This window comes from Mytilus californianus, unplaced genomic scaffold (genome assembly GCF_021869535.1).
Source record: "Mytilus californianus isolate M0D057914Y unplaced genomic scaffold, xbMytCali1.0.p SCAF_3, whole genome shotgun sequence".
Taxonomy (NCBI): Eukaryota; Metazoa; Mollusca; class Bivalvia; order Mytilida; family Mytilidae; genus Mytilus; species Mytilus californianus.
The window spans coordinates 36,243,177-36,264,667 of NW_026262679.1; the positions used below are offsets into that span (position 1 = coordinate 36,243,177).

Genomic DNA, 21,491 nt, shown 5'->3' on the forward strand with positions numbered 1-21,491 from the left:
ACGGAACACAAACTAAGTCTGTAATTCATCATTATGCACTAATGTACCAAAAATCCAATCAATAACTGCATGCATTTCGGAATAGATTCAGACAACTATCTTATTTCAGGAGCATGGAATGACGAACACTGAAAACTCTATATGCTCGACTACTTATTAACGAGGCATAAACATTCTAAATTCACATCCTTTCACCTGATATCACAAATCTAACACTGCAGATTTGCATATGATATACCATCCTTCGAACAAAACCTAAATGTTAAAGAAATGCAGGAAAATAAAGCCTTTTTCTATCCCTGTTTACTTAACTTTGAATATATAAAGAAAAAAAAAATGGTCGGGTATATGAAAAAATGAAACAGAAACCGAACAAACAATAAACAAATGATGTCATAACCATGTACGCCGTACACAAACCAATGAAACTGCTCAAAATAAGTAAACGTCTTACAAAAACATGCGCCTGTAGATAACCACTTTAAATTATGTGTGCTACAAAAAGAAATGCCTCATGATGACCTTAGTTTATTGACCAGAGAGCAAGTAAATAGAAGTCAACATACGAAAAGTTTAACTGGTCTCCATGTAGAAAATTCCAGTGTGTTGACATCTACATGCAGGACAATGACAATGATAACTAAAAATCGAGAGGAATGCATATGAAATGTACTTTTCTGTAATATATATGTATATATAAAATTAAATCAAATTAAATTAAAATTAATTACAGATGTAAAAAAAAATGTTTTTCACCCAGAAAACCCTAAAAAACCTAAATGGTAATAGAAAAAAATTAATGGAATGAAATAAAATAAAATCCTCCCGAAAACTGTCTTAGTTTAAACCAAACTGTGGATAGTTTGGTCAAAGCATAATCATTAATAGTATACAATTTTCTTCTCCATCTTCGTAATTAGACGGATAAACCATGCGTTTCAGTTCTGCTTTATTGTTTTATCAGCATTCATTTTCAAACGTTTTGCTCGATTTCCTCATCAGTTGTATTGACAAATCGTATTTTACCAATCTCCATCTTTAGCAAGTTTAAGACCACATCAAAATATGAGCCACACGGAAAATCAATAAATCATCGCGTTACGCGATCAGTGGGTAGAGCATACATATCAAGAGTGAAGGTCAAAATACGCGGTCAGTGGGCGAAGTATTCATGTATATAGCCGACGAGGTTTTGAGAAGTGAATTATATGTCATTTGTGTTTTTACCATTATATTATTTATATACTCAATACGGTTAGCATAACCGAACAAAATTATTATGCATTGACCCAACTAAAATGATTATTAAAGCATAATAACTTATATTGCATTTCACACATTCTTGTGCTTTTTTGTTACTAACACAGGCGCAGAATTGTCTCCCAATTTTACGTATTGATTTTTTTTCACTTCTCAGTCATGAACAGGGTAGCCATCGTAGAGATGGCGCTTCTTGAAAACACTTAATTTCATTTACTTTGTATCATTTTAATCGTTACTTGAAAGGTGTCTTTTGAAAGGACAAATGTTTTTTCTAACTTATCAGCACCATTATATCATATATGTTTATGGCTGTGTGCTATATAAAGTTATTACGTGATTTGTAATCAGGGCTAATTTACGGAGTTCATAAAACACAAAAAACAAATCTATCACATTATTCGTTAAAAGAATGACTTGAAATTTTGAAGATAATAGACACAGATAAAATACCAAATTATATAGAATATCTTACACTTATGCATTTTCAAGATCTTAAAGTATAATTCAAGACAACATTAGCTTACCGATATTCAAATCTCATATATTTGTTAAGAAGACAAATCAAGGTAAATAAAAAAAAAAAGAGTGAATCACACGAACTCTGAAAGGAGCGAGACGGAATGCGTCGACAGGTTTAGTATTTCCACTATTCATGCATCTCCCGCAACACGAATCAAAAAAGGTCACAATCGGGAATAGGACACAATCGGTAAAATTACAGATTTGGCGACTGCTTTAATATTATGGTATCTGAAAATCCAAGACTGCGAAAACATGTCACTAGTGAGTTGACACATAGACATACAGTATCGGTCAACCAATTCGTACTGGTGACCGTAAGACATAAATAAGTAGTCTCTGTTTCAGTTGTTTTTCCTAATAACTCTGAAAGAGCAGTTTTTGTGTAAGGAGAACACCACTGCTAATGAAGTTTGTATAAGGCTATACGTGCGTAATGTTTCAACTGAGATATGTTAATGCCATACGATTAGGTAGATGGTATGTTACTGCTGAGAAATAGGAAATTGGAAAGATGAAATTAGCACGTTTAGCAATCAGGTCTTTGATGAAACGTCGAATTAAAAGTTGAAAAACTGTGTGAATGATCGACCAACGTCCGTATTCAGAGTCAAAGAAGCTGTGAAATGTCTATCATCTCTTCACAATAAATATGTTGTTGTTCCTGCGGACAAAGCTTCAAATACTATTGTTTTTGTATGGAAATCGTACTACTACGAGTGTCTTGTAAATGAATTATTAATAAATGAGCACTCATGTAATCCCACATACAAAAACATATCATATGACAAGGATGAGATTTTGGCGAAACATGAGTCCTTCATGGCTTCAATGAACATTACATTGAACAGCAAATCTTAGGACTTTCCTTGTTTGTATTGGATATCTAAGCTTCACAAAATTCTGTACAAGCAACAGTACAATACCAGCTTGTCTGCATGTTCTATAAAGGAATTGTCCATTAGATTGACAAAAATTCCGTCCACAGTGAAAGAAGGTCTTCAGAAATACTTTGAAACTGTTTACTCGCGTAGTGGTATTAACCATATGTGGATTCTAATAAACTCTAAAGAACTTCTGCATAATTTCAAATGTCGATCTTTCTCTGAAATTAAATCTTTGATTTGTCAACACTTTATACCACCATTCCCCAAGTGAAACTGAAAAATCGTCTTAAAGAAATAATCCACAATGCTTTTCAATATAAAAATGGTAGCATACGGCATGTTTTGTTAACAGTAAAACATGCTACACCGAGGAACAAGTGATCAGTATGCTGGAGTTTCTTATTGACAACATATTTGTTGAAATTTGGAGGTAGATTTTTCAACAAAATTTTCGGCATTCCTATATGAAAGAACTGCGCGCCTCTTCTTGCCGACCTCTTCTTATTTTCATATGAGTCGGAGTTCCTTCTTGACACTTGACACTTCTTGATCATAGAAGCCAGATCATTTAATTTCACATTCAGATATATTGATGATGTTCTTTCCATTAACAATCCAAACTTTTCTGTTTGGGTTCCATTAATTTATCCTCCAGAACTGGAAATTAAAGAAACATCAGACACGGCTTCCTCCGTCTCATTTTTAGACTTATACCTCGAATTTGACATAACCGGTCATCTCAATACCAGAATGACAAACGAGACGATTTTAATTTTGAAATTATAAATTTGTCCCAATTTAACAGCAATATACCAACTTCACCTGCATACTGGATATACATTTCCCAACTCATTAGGTATTCAAGAGCTTGCAGCTGATACTCAAACTTTATCAAACGTCACCCGTGTCTGAGCAGAAAGTTGATGAACCAGGGTTATGTCAAATACCGTCTCGTTCCTTTTTCATCGGATGATACCAAGACCCTGTTGACAAATATTTCGTATCAACTTCACAAATAATACATGAAGGGCTTGAAGTATAGATTCTAGATACTGACGTTGTTTATCATCTGAATTAAGTGTTAAAGTGTTCTTTTTATTTGGCTTTGTATATGTTTAACCTTTAGTGTTTAGTCCATTTTTGATAATATCCTTTTGGCATGGCTCGGTTTTTTTACATCCCGCCATTGTGTTATTGTGCGATGGTCATTTTTTGTATTCTTGTCTTTCATTTTTGATTATGTGCTTTGTGTATAGAGTGTCTGTATGCCATTTTGTTTTTCTTTATTGACATAGTTGTTTGTTTTTATAGTGATTAAAATTATAACACAATGTTGACTGCTGTACCCCTATTTTTGACATGTTTACCTATTATGTATGTTTGTTTACTTCACACATTGTTGTCAATATAATGGAATTCTATGCGACTGTCATACAAGTGAGAGGTTTAGCTAGGTATAAAACCAGTTTTAATCAACCATTTTCTACATAAGGAAATGCCTGTACCAAGTCAGGAATGTGACAGTTGTTTTTCATTCGTTTGGTCTGTTTAAGCTTTTATTTTGCCATTTGATAAGGAACCTTCCGTTTTTTAATTTTTCTTGGAGTTCGGTATTTTAGTTATTTTACTTTTTGTCATAGATTCTAGTTAGAAGTCGTCCATCTGTGTCAATATTGAGGATTAGTTCAAGATATAAAGCAGACTTCTAGTTTCAGTAGTATCCTTAATCTCAAGTTCACTTGGATTTATGAGATTCAAGCACTCACTAAAATGTTGGTTGACAAGACATCATCAATATATCTGAAAGTGACATTAAAGAACTTTGCAAGATGTTTTTTTTTGTATGCATTCAGCTTCATATGAATAAAAAACAAGTCGGCCAGTAGTGGTGAACAATAAGTATCCATTAAAATACCAACTGACTGTTGAAATATCCATCCAACAAATTCAACAAATATACTGTCGATCAAAAAGTTCAGCATTTTGATGATGTGATTCTGTCGTGGAGGGTTTTTATGACAGCACAAGATTAAAGTTATATGACCAAAATAATTTTGGAAATAATCTCTATTACAGGGCATACTTGTTGTATTCACTGTTAATTTGGTCTCGTCCTGACCATCCATGAAATATTTGCCACTGGACGCTGAGTAACCAACAATTAATTAATCATATCCATCCCCCAAACGTGTCCATTTTTTTCAGACATTTCCGATTATTTTCTTTGCTCAAACGTGTTCGATTTTTATCTCGACCAAATTTGTCTGACAATAATATCAAGCGAAACGTGATGTCCTCTTGTCACGTCCATGGCAAATTCAATCATAAGGAACACGATTGAAGACATCGGGTTTTTCTTGGGGTTCAAAGACTCTAATTTAATGCATTCTTCAAACTCTATTTTATTCTTTTAACAATTTAAATATGCAAAGGACGAGCATCTCTTGTTCTGTTTGCTGTTTGCTGTTTGCTCTATGCGAATCTGTTTATCTTTAATATTTTTCAAAATGTAAGCCGAAAGGAGTGAAAGATAGCCAAAATAAAAATTTCTTTGTTTTCTTTACCCCCTGCCCAAAGGTTTTGTCAGACAGTTTTGGTCTGTAAAATGCTTTTGATATCTGGACGTTTGTGCAAAAAGGTCTCTACATGTGAACACAAAGTGAGGGTACACGTCTGCAAAAGATAATGCAATATTTAAGAATGTTTGAAAACTGTAGGTCGAATTCAGTACTCAAAATTGGTTATCCTCCATCGGAACAGGTGCAGAAAATTTGCTAACGCGACGGGTGTCACTTGTGGAACAGGAATTGCTAATCCCTTCCGGAGCCCTAGAGTTCGATATTGGTTTCTATTGATTTTTCCTGGTAATGTTTTGAGGGCTGTTGTTAGTCTTTTATGGTTTCCATTTCCTAATGGCATCTTCTCCCATTTTATCACTATCTTGGAAATGTAGAAATCATTTAATTTCCCACATTAACTGGGATGCCAATTTTTTTCATATTTTTGTACACTAATTTAGACATTGAGAAATTTCACACAAAGTCGATTATCAAATCAGATAAGAAAAAAACGAGTTGTCAAATAGTTAAAGATGTTGGGTTAATCTTTGTAACTAAGTACACACTATTATGCACATACAAACAGAGATCACTGTAATATGACATAGAGGACATTTTTTTTATATGGAAACTTTTTATTATATGATATTTTACCGACGACAGTAGCTCCCAAATTTTTATTTTTCATCGATGTAAACACTCAATATTCTATATCTACCAAGCTTTGCTTACTCCCAGAAAGCGTATATTCTTCCTTATTAAGAAACTCGTTTCGCTTGTTCCTGATATAGAACCTTACAATTTGTACTGTTTCCTCGACTGGAGGCACCACTATAGCAAACGCAGCAGCAATTATTACCCAGACTTGACAAGCAAACGTCCATGATGAAAACTGATCAAAAGTCAATATTTCTAATGATAAAACGTTGGCAGGAATGACTACTCCAAATATCACAAAACTTATTAAACCACCAACTACTGCCAGTATCCGTGCGCTTCTGAAAATTTTGGTCATATGAGTTGTATTAACTTTGATATCTTCTGAAACATTTATATTTGCAAGTTCTTCTCCGTAAATGCATCTCCAAGGATTAAGCGGATTGTCAATTGATAGCGTTTTATCCCAAACCCTTTCAGCATCATGTATTGTCTTAATATTATGTGTGCAGAGCGATATGATTATTGTAGAACTGACACTCATGATTACAGCGGAAGTTATTCCTCCTAATAGGCTGTAATCTGAGGAAGTATTGGTTAGAAAGTTACCTAACCCTCCTTCATACATTAACTCGGCTACAATTAGTACTCCAGCAACATATCCAAATACTCCCATTATACTACCTAAAATGAATATTCGAATTTGACATTACAAAATTTATCATTACTAAGTACACATACTCTATTCGTCAATAACCAAAATGCGATTTCCTGGATAAACGTTTACAGATGCGAAAATAACCATAAGGGGGAGAAAACGCCAATCTTAAATCATTATTTTGAATGCCTTTAGTCGGATGAAATTATGAAATTACAATATACAAGTGTGTTTGATTTTATCAGTATACTTTCAGCTTAAATATGTCATATAACTGTAATTGCATTCTGCAAATTTGTATTCCCAAAATCAGAAAGATCCATTAGCTATAAAAAATGTACCTGTAATTACTGCTTTTGCTGTACACTTTGACCATACAATAGTCATTAGAAGTGGAAAGGGAAATGCGTTGAGAACACCCTGCAGTGTAAAAATAACCCAGTTTAAATTTACACCACTGTTAATAATAAGGAGTCCATATGGCACTATGGCAATTGTTACCAATATCATGCACCAGCTTTTGTAGTGTAATAGTTCGTCTTCATATCGTCGATACCTAAACAAGTAAACATAAATAAATAAACACACAAAACTACACAATCTTGTGCGGTTGAACCTTCCTTACAAAGGAATGATTTCATTCGTTCGCATGGTCAGCAGCCAAATTGACCAGTGTTTAAATCAGTATATTGGATACAGTATGTAATAAAATAAACCGGTTTGAGGCAGGTGTATCTAAAGGAAGGTAAATTGCTACAAACACAATCAAAAATCATATTGATATTTCCAGCTTTTAAAACATTTGTTCAATTTTTAAGTTCTTGTTTTAAGATGTATGATGCGTAACTCTATTTCACTGACAAATGACATCTGCTTTGTACTTGAATACACACATATCTTAATTGTGATTATATTTTAGTTACCTTATTAATTATACATACCGACCATGAACACTACATTCGTATGGATGCATCAATTGCTCAGCCTTCAGTCGGACAACGACATCTTTTTCACAGGCTTTACATGTAAAAACTGAAGGACATTTACAGATCTGGTCTGAGTTTGCTGTATTATCTGTATGCGACTTTTCTTTCCCGCACAATGGACACTGTGTTATATATATACCTTTCCTGCCAATGTTCAAAGTAAATATAACCATACTAGTGTAACATCATCTGTATGTATGATATACTACTGCTAGTATTGATAAAAGAACAGAGTGTATTTGTCGGTTGTATACTTTCAATTTTTAGTCCTAAAACTAAAGAAAATCCACTACTAGTATAAACAAAGAAATTATAAAAGTCATTATGTTTTGGCTTTTCAATAATGTTAGTGATGAAGTATATCGTCGAGTGTTTGGTATTCAAATGGGTTTTATAACATACTTGTTTTTTACTGTTATGAATCACATGTATGGATTAACATCATAATGATCCAACTGGATAGATATTCACTATAAACAATAAAAACAATGTTTAAAATCTAGTAAATGAGTGCAGATTTTATCAAGGTTCCATGAATCAAGTTCAAACTCCAAATCATAGGCTGTAACTCCAGTAAATCTGTATAAATTATTAGATCCACAAAATTACTCACATTGGAATGTTTTGCTTCTAAGTTATATACAAAAATTTGGGGGAGACAAAATTTTGCACTTAAGTCAAGATGGACTACTTTATTTGGCTAAGAAAGTCATCCCTTTTGGCATGATATTCTTGTAAATTTTTCCAAGTTGCAAAATACGTTTAAGGTTGAAAACAGTACTGATATTCTGGCCCAGTCCATGTCAGTCAATATGGCTGAACCAAAACATCAAAACAGATGGCAAGATGATTTTGAAGTTTAGATATATTGAAAATTGTGTATTCTTTATGAGTGATCTGGTGTCATATAATAATACATTATCCTCATATTGAGAATTTATAAAAAAGTTTAATATCAATACTAATTTTGTAGAGTTTTATGGTATTATTAGTGCAATTCCAAATAGATGGAAAAGTATGATAGAAGGTCCTAAATCTGACAATATTGAAAATAAATTGGTAGATAAAGTTCAAAAGTAACCAAAATCCTGTAAATAAATGGGAAATAGATTTTGATATGCAGATTGAAGTTTGGAATACTATTTACTCCATGTTTTTTCTTTATAACCAGAAACTCGTTTTTACAAAATTTCGATTTCAAGATTGTTCATATGATTCTACCATGTAATTTATTTTTATTAAATTGTGCATTAAAAGAAACTGAACTGTGTACAATTTGATCAGAAATCAGAGAAAAAATGTCACATTTTTTGGGAATGTAATTTTGTACATAATTTCTGGATATTCATGATAGACTAGATTATAAAGCGCAAAAAAAGCTGAAGTGACTTAATTACAAAATTAAAAAGCCTGGTAAAAGATATAACCTTTAGTTTGTCATTTGTTACAAATTACCTGTATGGATTGATATAAACCTTATAAATATCATAAACTATTATCGATGATACGGCCATTACTTCCCCTGAACCTGTGGACATCAATGCCATCGTTACCATGGTAATCAACATGTAAGCTCCTGTCTTACCCATCACAGCTTCCATTACATATGGAGTAATAAATCCTAAAAATAAGTGATTGCGGAATGATATTAAGCGCAACAATACATTCACAATCGACTACTAGAAAATCGACTAAAATTAGCGTACCACAAGACTATCCAAATTGTCATAAAACTAGCATATATCAATTTAATATGCTATGTAAATCCTCAACATGTTCCTTCAGGTTTCACAGTCTATGGCTTAAGTTGCTTCTGAAAATGTCTTTCTAAATCGTGTATTATTTGCTAGTTCAAACAAAAAAGATGAATAAAATGACATGTGTGGTAACATCAATTAGAAAGCAACTTATCCAAACGAAATCATGTCAGGCTGAGTCATATTATTTTAAAACGTGCTTTTTGCGCACATGGTATTGATTCTTATCACGATTTGAACATATCAAAGCTGTAGCGCAATCATCAAAGTGTTAGCAAAAGTAGAATAAAAGATCAATGCATAAAGACGTCATTTCACTGGCAAAGTATCTAAAACTGAATAAGGTAAAATGATGGAATTTGTAGAGTATTAGTAAACAAATAATAGTTCGGAGGGAGAATTACATTGAACCCGTGACCTCCCGCGCTGTGTCAGAAACAACCGCCCTCATGAGATGCATGATAGAAAATCTAGTTTAAATGTTTCTGAATGACTTGTAGCAATCAGATAATTTCCGTTCAGAATACCGGTATAAGAAATACATTATTAGTTCGAAATATGTAAACAAAAGCTCATCGTAAGGGATGCAAAAGTGGATTCGTGTACTGCTTCGTTTCGAACCTATCCAGCATGACACTATTTTCTACTGGCAGCCGTATCCGATTGTTCTTTGGACTTCATTGATAAATTATTTAACTTATCTTTTTGCTGAATATGATAGGAATATTTGCCATTGGAAGTGAAGCGCCACGCTACAATCAGTAAGAATTTCAATATGTTTTCCTTCCATATTGCTTGTGTATTTACATATCATAGGAGCCTAAAAATTACTATTAAAGAGGGATCGAAAAGAAAGGGAAGATCTTTGAATGTAATACTTTATTCTACTTGACTTGCCAATCTGGATTTTTGTGCTATATATAATTTTGTCCGGAAACTTACAAAAGTTTTATTACAACTACCTACTAGTAACTTGTCTGTTAAAGAAATAAATGTATTGTATCATTAAATTTATTGACGTCAATCGTTGATATTACGGTTGCAATTACTATAGCGAAAAACCGATATATGCAAATATTTAGATTATTATTATTGTTAATTCAATTCTATTTTAATTGATCAATTGTGCCTGTTAAATGATTTTTTTTTATAAACAAATATCTGTAACCATACTGGGCATTTCGGTAGGTAAACAGTGTATTTTAATTCCTCAATAAAAGAAAACGCCGACTTATCAAAGTCGCGGTTCTAAAGAATTGCGTTACATTTGATCGTAGCCGAGTCAGTCATACGTATTTATATTTGACACCAAGTACATGACTAACCCTTGATAAGTACTAGTATACGAAATGAGCCGTAAAATGAAGTATTTACTTACCAGAATCTATATCTAAAGGGCTCAGTAGATGTGTTCCATTCTGATAGCTCATGGACATGTAAACTGTAGTTGACGTAATAGTAATCGTCAATGGAATAGCAAACCAAAGGTAGGCAGCAATGAAAAAGCCTGCAACACCCTGGAAGGGCTTGGCTGCAATTCGACTTTGCCAGTTTGCTTGGTCTAAAAAACTCACCGATGTTGACATTAGAAACATAACTACTCCAAATATCAAACCTCCTCGAGATCTAAATGTCATAAATGAGTTTTGATAATTACCATCAGGACCGTGTACACATTTCATGGCCTCGTACATATTTTCCTTCATTACGAATATGTTATCAGTTTCTTTATATGTAACATGTACAATAAACACTAGAACACTGACGAATGTCAAAGCCGTGTTAAAATATGATATGTAAAAGGTAGTACCAAGTCCACCAATAAAACAATATGAACCAAAAAGAAAAGCCAACAAAAGAAGAATCATTTCGTCCGAAACATCCTTCACTAGAACATAAATGGCGGCTCTAGCTGCTAAGATAAGCGCCATCACTGTTATTGAATTAGTAAACAGTGCAATACAACAAAACACAATATGTGCTCCTTTTCCAAAGCGTGCGTAAATAATCTGAAATTTACAAAAAATATCGTAGACTGAAGAAAAATTGTATGATTGACTACATGTCAATATTTCTGTCCAGATATGTGGAAAATTGTTAGCACATGGTTTCAATGACGGTTCCCCGGAAACTTTTGATTTCTGTCTTGCTTTAAATATGTTATATTATTTAATAAAATTGAGAATGGAAACGGGGAATGTGTCAAAGAGACAACAACCCGACCAAAGAGCTGAAACAGCCCAAGATTACCAATGGGTCTTCAACACAGCGAGAAAATCCCGCACCAGGAGACGGGCTTCAGCTTTAAGACTGTATGTTGACCTCTCTATTTCACTATTTTTGTTGTATGTTGTTTGTAGGTTGTGACCTATTGGCATATACCAACATATTTCATCCATGTCATAGAAGAACAAATCCAGTCAAGGACTTAAAAAGATTTGAGAGGTGATGTAATTGGTATATATTAAGGTGTTTTGTTTTAATGGCAGATCTATTCTATCATCTATTTTACCCTCTTTTTGATACATGTATTCATTTATCTCCTGTTTCATTTTTTTTTATCAAATATCAGTCCGCATTGTCTTGGAAATTCACACTTAATATATGTTTTCTGATGAAAAAAGTAACAATGATGAAAAACAAAATATACAAGCAAGATATTTTATGAAAAATGCATAACAAATCACACAGTATATATAACATACCAAAGTGTTTAGCATATTATCTATGAAACTAATTCAACGTTCAAATTATTTCACCAATTTAGTTCTACTACGGGGCCATCAACTATTAGTTCTATTCAAATGTGTATTTTTATTCGTTTTACTGTTCAAACATTATTAAACTTCAGGAAAAAGTCTGTCTTGCAGTACAAGATTAATATAAAGTATGTATAGATGATGTTGATATTCCATGAAATAAATACATATAGTTGGTTTTCCTGTTTGAATTGTTTTACACTAGTCTTTTTGGGGACCTTTATAGCTTGCTATTCGGTGTGAGCCAAGGCTCCGTGTTATAGGCCGTTCTTTGACATATAATTGTTTACTTTTTACACATTGTGACTTGTATGGATAGTTGTCCCATTGGCACTCATACCACATCTTCTTATTTATATACAGATTTTTAATTTTCTGATAATGTGATAAAAGGATCAAGACATCAACATTTTCTCTATCAGATGTATAATCATTCCGCGGTCGCTATCAACTATCGAGTTTCCTGTCAGATTTATATTCAGTCCTCTGTCGCCATCAAGTCCCAAGTCTCACGCTGATATGATGACATACGGCTGAAATTACATCTGATATAGAAAATATCATCTAACAACCTGATAGAATTGAACAAAAAAAGTCAAAACAAATATATATATATATATATATATATATATTGTTACATCTGGTGATCCGTTTATTTGGCAATCGCCATGGCGGTCAGCAGGGTTTAAGAACATCTGTTGTTCGACCTGCTAGTCAATTGCGTTTTGTTAAAATATACTTTTTCACTTTTTTGGTCTTTTGGAAAATGTTGTTTGTGCTGTATTTAGAAACCCCTAAAAAGAGATTTGTTTTGCATGCACACGTATAAAAATTGCGGTTTTTATCCAACGCAATTAAAGGTTTGAACGTTGTTTTCAATTTAGACTTGTTTATATATATATACATATTTACCTGCAGGAAAGTTTTAGCACCCGGTGCCCTAGTCTTAAGTGTTAATGAAAGTACCGGGAACATTAAAATATCCAACACAATTGATACTGCATAAAATAATGAGCCTCCCAGTCCTGTCTGAAATATAATAACAAACATAAATTACTATAACAAAGCCTGTAATGACCATGCAACATGTTTTGATAAAATGCTGCCCTTTTCTAGCTTTTAGATGATAGAAGGTATATTTTCTTGGTCGATTTATGAGATTTGAACATCGGTAAATTACTGTTGCAGTAAATATTGCTTTCAACTTTTTCTCTCCTCTACACGTTTCATAGTTATATTAAATTGAATCAGTAACAGTGCTTCTATAATATGAATCGTATAAGTAGATCCTTGGCGAAGAAAAAAATTTCCTTTCTTAACTACAATGACTCAAACACCAAATATAGAAAATAGATCATTGCAGTATTGACGTTTTAGTCGACAACATATGTGTTAAATTTGGAAGATTGGTGTTCCATCAAATATTCCGTATTTTAATAAACAATTTATTAACACCCTTTAGTACTGATATGAAGCAGAATATAACATGAGGAATTTGTTTTTAATAAAAACTATTTATTTCTAATTTTCCGTATTACTGATGATAATTCTAATTCATCGAAGATAAGATCTCAAATATCCCTCGAAATACATAAATACTAGTAATACAAAGTATAAAACATGCTTAGTGTCTAGGTCTTTTTTTACGGACTTATAACTGGGATTTAAGACAAAGAAACGGATTTTTCAGTTTTGCTTTTTTAACTTTCCACTCTGGATAGCAATGCATGTTCCTTCAAAGCGTATGAGGTACGTATCTTGATTAACACGATATTTCAAAACATTGTCTTTGTGTAGAGATTTCACTTGTAGAGGCGCATGGATAGCGAATACCTTACAAGATAGACATATTTTCGCTATGAAAGATCCCACATATCCATTATCGTTCATCAGATATTATTACCGATGTTGGCATGTTCCTTGTCATAAGATTACAACAATATTACGCGATGATGCATTGATAGTAGAAGATGCCAACCTTGTTGGTACACCAGATCTTGATGTCACATAATATCTCCTGTTTGAGCATATAAAATTTGAATAGAGTTTAATACATTGTTTATTGGTTATTTTGTTTCACTGCATTTCTTAAAGTATACTTTTCCATAAATTTGTTTAGGTCATGCAGATTTGGTATGTCTTTAAATTGTTGATAATTTACAAATCAGGTATGCATATGAATCCCGCTGAACTGTTTTACAGAATGTTGCACCTAAGGGATCATTGTTTATATCTAAATTTATATTCAACCCTGCAGATAATGAAACGAATGTTCATATGTAGTTGACTATTTTCTTATTTATGTCGTACTGACATTTCTAATTAAATTTTTGGTGGTCACTGTAATTTTTTCCTAGAGTCTGAAAATATATTGTTGGATCTTGTTTTCGAATTTCTAAAAGCAAAATTAGCCCCCGGTGATTTCGTATATTCTTTAATGCATATCAAGGGTATATTGCGTCCTATGTATCAAACCTCTTTAACTGTTCAACTTTAAAGTTTTCTCACCTTACTCATGATTGTAGCACTTTGTAGAAAGTCAGACGGCCATAACATTTGCGATGCCACTGTGACAGCTGTAAGACCTAGTGTTACTTTTCCACCGGCGTCAAAAACTGTATCTAAGCTATGTGCATCACGATAGATATATCGGCGAACTGCAAAGTGGACTATCCCTAAGGTGAACGATAGACCTCCAAAACCAAGGAACATTAAAAGAAGCGCTTCGTGTTTTTCAAGTATTGGCGTTATCCTGAAAAACAATCAAATTTAATATTATTGGAAATAATAATGGTTATAATAGGAAGAAGGAACTGTAAGTGTTTTATTATAATATACTGTTTTTGGATTGACATTTCCTATATGATCCACTGCCCATCAGATTTAAGTTTTTTTTAGAAGTCAGGCACTTTCGTTTGGAGACAATCTTGACTCCAAAGAATGTATAAAAGTTCTCGCCATTAAGAACTGTAATGGGTTGAAATTGTATTGTTCATTAAAAAGGTTTCTTTGACAAGGTGGTTGAAAGTTTATATTTGATATCAAGCTTGTTTAATATCACTTTGGCACTTTGGAGTTCATTTTTGTAGCTTATGTTTGATGTCAAGCTTGTTTATTTTCAGTTCTGGCACTTTGGAGCTAATTTTTGTACTATATTGTATATAATATACAATTCAATGCTCTAATCTTAACATATGTGTAATGTATATATTTCACAGTAAATGGTAGTTACGCTTCTAGATTGAAATTTCACACATGAACATGACCTCTTTTTTATGACAACTAGATTTTAAGCTATTAGATTACAGTACTATATTATCAGCTACTTTAAAAATGTCTATGATGCTTAACCATGACATAAACAGGTAATAAAAGGAACCTAAGAGCCATTCGAGTGATAAACATTTACTTACGCAAGAAATGAACTTATAAAGACAGTAGAGTGCTGACAGTTGACTTGCACAAAGATTAATAATGATATTAGATTGCTAAAAGTTTGTGAAGTAATTGAAAAAAAGAATTAGAGTACTAAAGGTTTACTTACATCAGAAATGACAAAGAAATTAGATGGCTGCCAGTTTTATTACTTGCTCAAAGATTGAGACCTCATTAGAGTGTTGAAATAAACTTACACAACACAGACATTAGAGTGCTAACAGTTTACTTACAGAAGGATTGAAACAGTCATAAAAGACCTATTTCCTTTCTTACACAAGGATTGAGAGTCATTAAGATTTTGTATGTCCTTAAAGAGTCAGTAATTTTAACAAGAAAATTTTAAGAAATATATGATTGAAATGTGTATTACATTCGTTCCGGTAATAAACACATTTTGTAGATGTGTAACAAAAAAAGTATTATCCAACATATTGTAGTAAAAGGAGTCGTTTTTTTTTTACTTTACAATATGGGGAAGATAATGACTGAGGAAATAGCGTTTACTTACACAAGGATTGAGACAGTCATCAGAGTGTTAACAGTTTACTTACACACGGCTTGATTACGAGTAAAGGAATAAGACCAGTAATGCACAGAACCCTTGGTTTCTATGTTAAAACTTCAAGTATGCATAGCTATGTTGTCTTAAGTTAAAATAAAGTTATAATCATTTCATGTCAAAACTATACCTTATCCTAACCTGTCCTAAAAAATCAACATACCTTTAATTGCATATTAGAGCGGCTCCTGGAAGTGGGGTTGTACAAAAACAGGTACTTCTGATCTGAGCAACAGGGCAAATATGCTCTCCTATCTTAATTTCATATACTTTTTATCATTCAAACGAAACTTTTAACAAGGATTCTGCAGTTATCACAAGTCCTTAAGCTATCATTTGAAACCAAAATTACCCAAATGTTTTACTTATTGACAAAGTTACAGCTATGCGTAGGAACTATTCTGTTTAAAATATGTACTACTTTCTTGTATGTTCAGGCCGAATTAGTGGTTCTATACATAAAGAGCGCCGAGAGTTTACTTGAACAAGAATTGAGAGACATTTGAATGCTTACAATTTACTTGCACAAGAATTGATAGAGATTTTAGAGTGCTGACAGTTTACCTACACAAGAATTAGTAGAGATACTAGAGTGCTGATATTTTACTTGACCAAGAATCGCCTAAGACATTCTAATGTTGACAGTTTACTTGCACAAGGATTGATAAACACATTAAATTTTGACAGTTAACTTACACAGGAATCTATACAAAACTTAAGAGTGTATACAGTTTACTTGTATAGGAATCGTTAAAGTGCTGACAGTTTCCTACAGCAGTAATCGATACAAACATTAATTGTTGACAGTTTATTTGTACGGGATGTTAAAAAAAACAAGAGTGTTAAACATTTACTTACACAAGGATTGATAAATACAAGGATCATTAAAGACTTAATTTAATGATAAAACTTAATAATTTAACAGTAAATGTTAAAAAAAAAAAGAAATAAAAAAAAAAAAAAAAAAAAAAAAATACACAATATCACTTTTAGAGTCTTACAAACCGACAATTACGGTCATATTATTAGAAATTAAGAAAAACAAACAAACAAAAAAAAAAACCTCACTAAGCTCATATATTTAGGAATAGAAGCATTTGCTACAGCCTTTTCTATGACGGTGTCACTAAGATTTGTTTTTATAATTTAACAGTATATGTTAAAACAAAAGAAACAGTAAGAACAAAAGAAAATACAATATCACTTTCAGTGTCTCACAAACTGACAATTACATTCATATTATTAAATTTTTTTATAAAAATAACAAAAAACACATTAAGCTCATATATTTCAGAATAGAAGCATGTGCTAAATCCTTTTCTATGACGGTGTCACTAAAATTTGTAAAAGAGGATATTTTAGTTAGACAGACAAACACTGAATATTGTAAATATATGCACAACCCTGCACTATTGTTTCGCTGAAAATCTCTCCACTTAACACAAAATCAAACAGTTGCATTGTTTTAATAATATACTGGTACTAATATTTTTTCATATTTTTCTATTTTTTCTTCTTCCATATATTACATGTATATATATCTGAATAGGCGACTAAAGGTGTAGGTAGGGTAATTTATCATTCAATGATAGAAGTGGTTTTTTTTCTCGTCAAGGACGGAGGAATCACTAAATACCAGTATGTCTTTGGAATGTTATTCGGAGTAATATACGCGACCGTTATGGAAAAGAACAGCTATAAATACTCGCCAAAATGTAATAAAACTGCATTAAGGAATGAGTGTATATACATAATATCTATGTTATATGAATTTAAAGCGAAATTACTATATAAGTAATCCGCCTACCAAAACCAATAACAACAACAACAACAATTATTAAAGACATTAGAATGCTAACAGTTTACTTGCACATGAAATAATTAAGACATTGGCGTGATACCATTTTTTTTTCTCGCAAGAATTGCTAGACATTTAAATGCTGAAATCTTAGATACCCAAGATTATTAGAGACAATGTCGAAGATCGACAGTATAATAACAGCAGGATTGAAATAGTTAAGACATTAAAGTGCTGAAAGATAAATAATCTATACTCGGATTGACAGAGATATTGATTGTTGACAATTTACTTACTGTGATTGTTTTTCATATCTTAGTGACGTCACCCGACAGGACGAGTTACTGGCAAATGCAATCCGTGCAAGAAACACAACCAGAATTACCAATATCATTTTTTATCTGAAAAAGAACATTTATTTGCTTTTCCCCACAATGGTTTTCTTGTAAACGACTTGCATAGTGGTACAAAATGAAAACAAAACTTTGTAAATTGCATGCGTTCTAAGCGCTTTTCTGGAACGATAAATAGTAAATGATTTTCACCCTGATATAAAACGTTATTTTCTTTAGTAAACTATTCAAATCTTTTATTTTCTCAATATATATTTGCCAAAGAATCCGACTTAGTGTATGTAGTTATAAGCCTATCTTGTCTTACTGCAGAAGGGTCTGTAAAACAATACAGACTGGGTAAAAAGAAAAATGAAAGAACATCGTGCTTTGTTTGACATTTTAAAATTTTTTGATTCGAGCATTATTGTATTTAGACGAAACGCACGTCTGGCGTTTAAAAATTTTCATCCTGGTATCTATGATGAGTTTTTTTCCAACCACTGGGTCGATTCCACTGCTGTTGGAGGTTTCTAACCCAAGGGCATCAACAGCCCAGTGGTTAGCTTTTCTGCGTTGACATGAATTATCACTAATATGGTCATAATTATAAATAAACTGTTTACAAATTGAAATATTAAGGATTTTTCTACCTCAGGAATAGATTTGCTTAGATGTTTTTGGCAAAACCTTTCGGAATTATTGGTCTCCAATGATCTTCAACCTCATGCTTAATTTGGCAATTTTTAATTTTTTTTTATTCGAGCGTCACTGATGAGTCTTATAACGATAAACCGCGCGTCTGGCGTACAAAAACTTCAATCATGCATGGTATCTATGATGATGTTATGCTCGTGCATGTTTACACTATACTGACTTCATATACAGGAGTGTGCTCCTTACGTAGAAACTGCTCCAACAGAGTTATGAGGAGGAAAGATTAAAAATGACACTCCGTAAATATTAGGGACACCAACACGAATTTGTTGATCTATACGATGTGTCTGTGTCTAAACTAACCAATGACATTTTTACCATGTCTTAGATTGTGGTTTAACATCTATGTCGTCTGTCTGCTAAGAATCGAACGCGACCTATTCCCGAATATGACTGTTATACCGAGAGTGAATTTACATTGCTATACGACGTGTCTCGGTGTTTTGTACATCCAACTTTCATGTATTTTTTTTTGAAGTTTTTGTTATGGTTTCGGTTGAATAATGTGTTATGTCGTATCGTTTGTTGTCCAAATAATTATAAAATTGCCTTTCCATACCATCATTGTCATGAAAATTGTTTGGACGAATATTGTGAAAATAATTGTATAAAGTTCGAGATTGCATGTTAGTTAAGTTAGCGCGTCACTGTTTTTGATATCCTGTGGTGTTTTCCGTTGATGGAATATGTTCGTTGTTGTTCTGTGGTCTGCATGTTGTGTCGAATATCATATTATTTATTTGTGCGTCTCTCTGTTATGAATGTTCATGCGTGTGTTTGTGCTGTATTTCTGTCACGTAGTGTTTTAGCGATATTTTTTTACATTGTCATAAAGCGGGAGGTTAGGCATTCCATGAAACCAGGTTCAACCAACCATTTTTTCTTAAAATGTCCTGTACCAAGTCAGGAATATGGCAGTTGTTATCAAATAGTTGGTTTCTATGTGTGTTGGCGTTTGTTTTTGTTGCACTTCGGTGTTCCTGTTGTTCCTTTGTTTTCCTCTTATAGTTGATGTGTTTCCCTCGACTTTGGTTTTTAACACGGATTTGTTTTCTCTCAATCGATTTATGACTTTTGAACACCGGTATACTACTGTTGCCTTTATTTATTTAATAACATACTTTATCTAAATGTATTCTGTCGGTTTTATCCGCCTATGATACAATTTATATGCTTTTCTGTATAAGTGATAATTATAAACAATTAAATGCTTTTCTGTATTAGTGATAATTATATACAATGTATAAGCTTTTCTGTATTAGTGATAATTATATAAATTGAATTTTCTTTCTATGAGTCCCAGCCAATTAACAAAGTGTTATTGTTTTACTCACTAGACCTATGACATCCCTATATTTATTTAATGGTTTATACTTGGGATCAGTAAGATATTACCTACCCTGTAAACGCTTAAAATATGAAAACTTGATCTGTTCAATGTTTGTTCCGTTTTAGCAAGGACGCTATTAATAATAAATTCACAAGAAAACGATCTGGTAAATAGTAACAATACAAATGATTTGAAATAAAAATAAAATGTCCATACAACGTTATCATTTCCCATCAAAAATAGCAACGAGGAGTACAGCAGGCTATAGGAGTTTTGTGTAAAATTGGTTTAAAACGTTGATAAGCGAATAAATTCCTACAGTAACAACTTCAATCTATTTTTCTACAGGCTGTATACCTCTCTGGAACATGCGTATATGTATGCAGCTAGATCAGAGAAGTTAAGGGAAACAATTCTGATGGAATCGATTGATTTGAAGGAAAGAGTAACTCTTTTGAAATTAAATTAGTAAGCAAATTTAAACGGATATGCAAAGTGCACGTGAAAAGAGCAGACCGGTGTACTCAAAAACTTAGGTGTGAAAATAGATATTTTTCGAAAAAATGTAACATGCAAAGGACTGTGTGAAACACTTCAAAAATTATTGATCTGAAAGATAATTAGATTTTGTATTGTAAAACAACGTTAATGAGTCTTATAAAGAGTAATTTTATCTAGAAAATTTTAGACCTTGAAAAATATCATTTAAATGTATATCAAATTCCGGTAATAAAATACATTTTAAAGATGTATAACAAAATGAGTATTATCCAAGACAATGTACTAGAAGGAATCGGCTTTTTTACTTTACAATATGTAGTGACGGGGGAAATAGCGTTAATAGTATTTTTTGTTTTATTGTAAAACAACATATAAAATCTCTTTATCTACGATTACTAAATAATATGTTTCTCCCCAATTCGCTTCACTATAACTCAATAGTAGACGAAATGCTTAGACTTCGAAATTTTTGACATTTTTCTGTCGTTTATATATAAGTTTCATAAAATATATATTTTGTAATAAAAAAAAATAAAGGTAATTTGTAGTATTTTTACCGGAATTAAGGTGAGTGTGAAAAAAATATGATCGTTTTCATTCTATTATATATTGCTTTCATTATGTTCATCAAAATCCATTTATCACTTCTCGTCACCTTGATTTTAGATTTAAGCAGTTACTAAAAACATGAAATAAGCTACACAGAAAATAACGACTCATATTGCTACTACTACATTTTCACTGCTACTACTACTAATAATAATGATACGGT

The 21,491-nt window shown here is 32.4% G+C and overlaps 1 protein-coding gene across 1 annotated transcript in view; it reads right to left on the bottom strand.

Moving 5' to 3' along the window:
- Positions 1 to 5,885: 5,885 nt before the first annotated feature.
- Positions 5,886 to 21,491, bottom strand: part of LOC127733469 (uncharacterized) — a 77,079-nt gene continuing 61,473 nt past the window's right edge. Inside the window, exons 2-8 of the mRNA XM_052242824.1 lie at positions 14,553 to 14,796; positions 12,957 to 13,073; positions 10,664 to 11,294; positions 8,984 to 9,149; positions 7,484 to 7,672; positions 6,884 to 7,098; positions 5,886 to 6,568 (exon numbers count right to left, since the gene is read on the bottom strand). Of these exons, the coding sequence (XP_052098784.1) occupies positions 5,928 to 6,568; positions 6,884 to 7,098; positions 7,484 to 7,672; positions 8,984 to 9,149; positions 10,664 to 11,294; positions 12,957 to 13,073; positions 14,553 to 14,796 (2,203 nt within the window). The 3' untranslated portion in view covers positions 5,886 to 5,927. The remainder of the gene's footprint in view (positions 6,569 to 6,883; positions 7,099 to 7,483; positions 7,673 to 8,983; positions 9,150 to 10,663; positions 11,295 to 12,956; positions 13,074 to 14,552; positions 14,797 to 21,491) is intronic.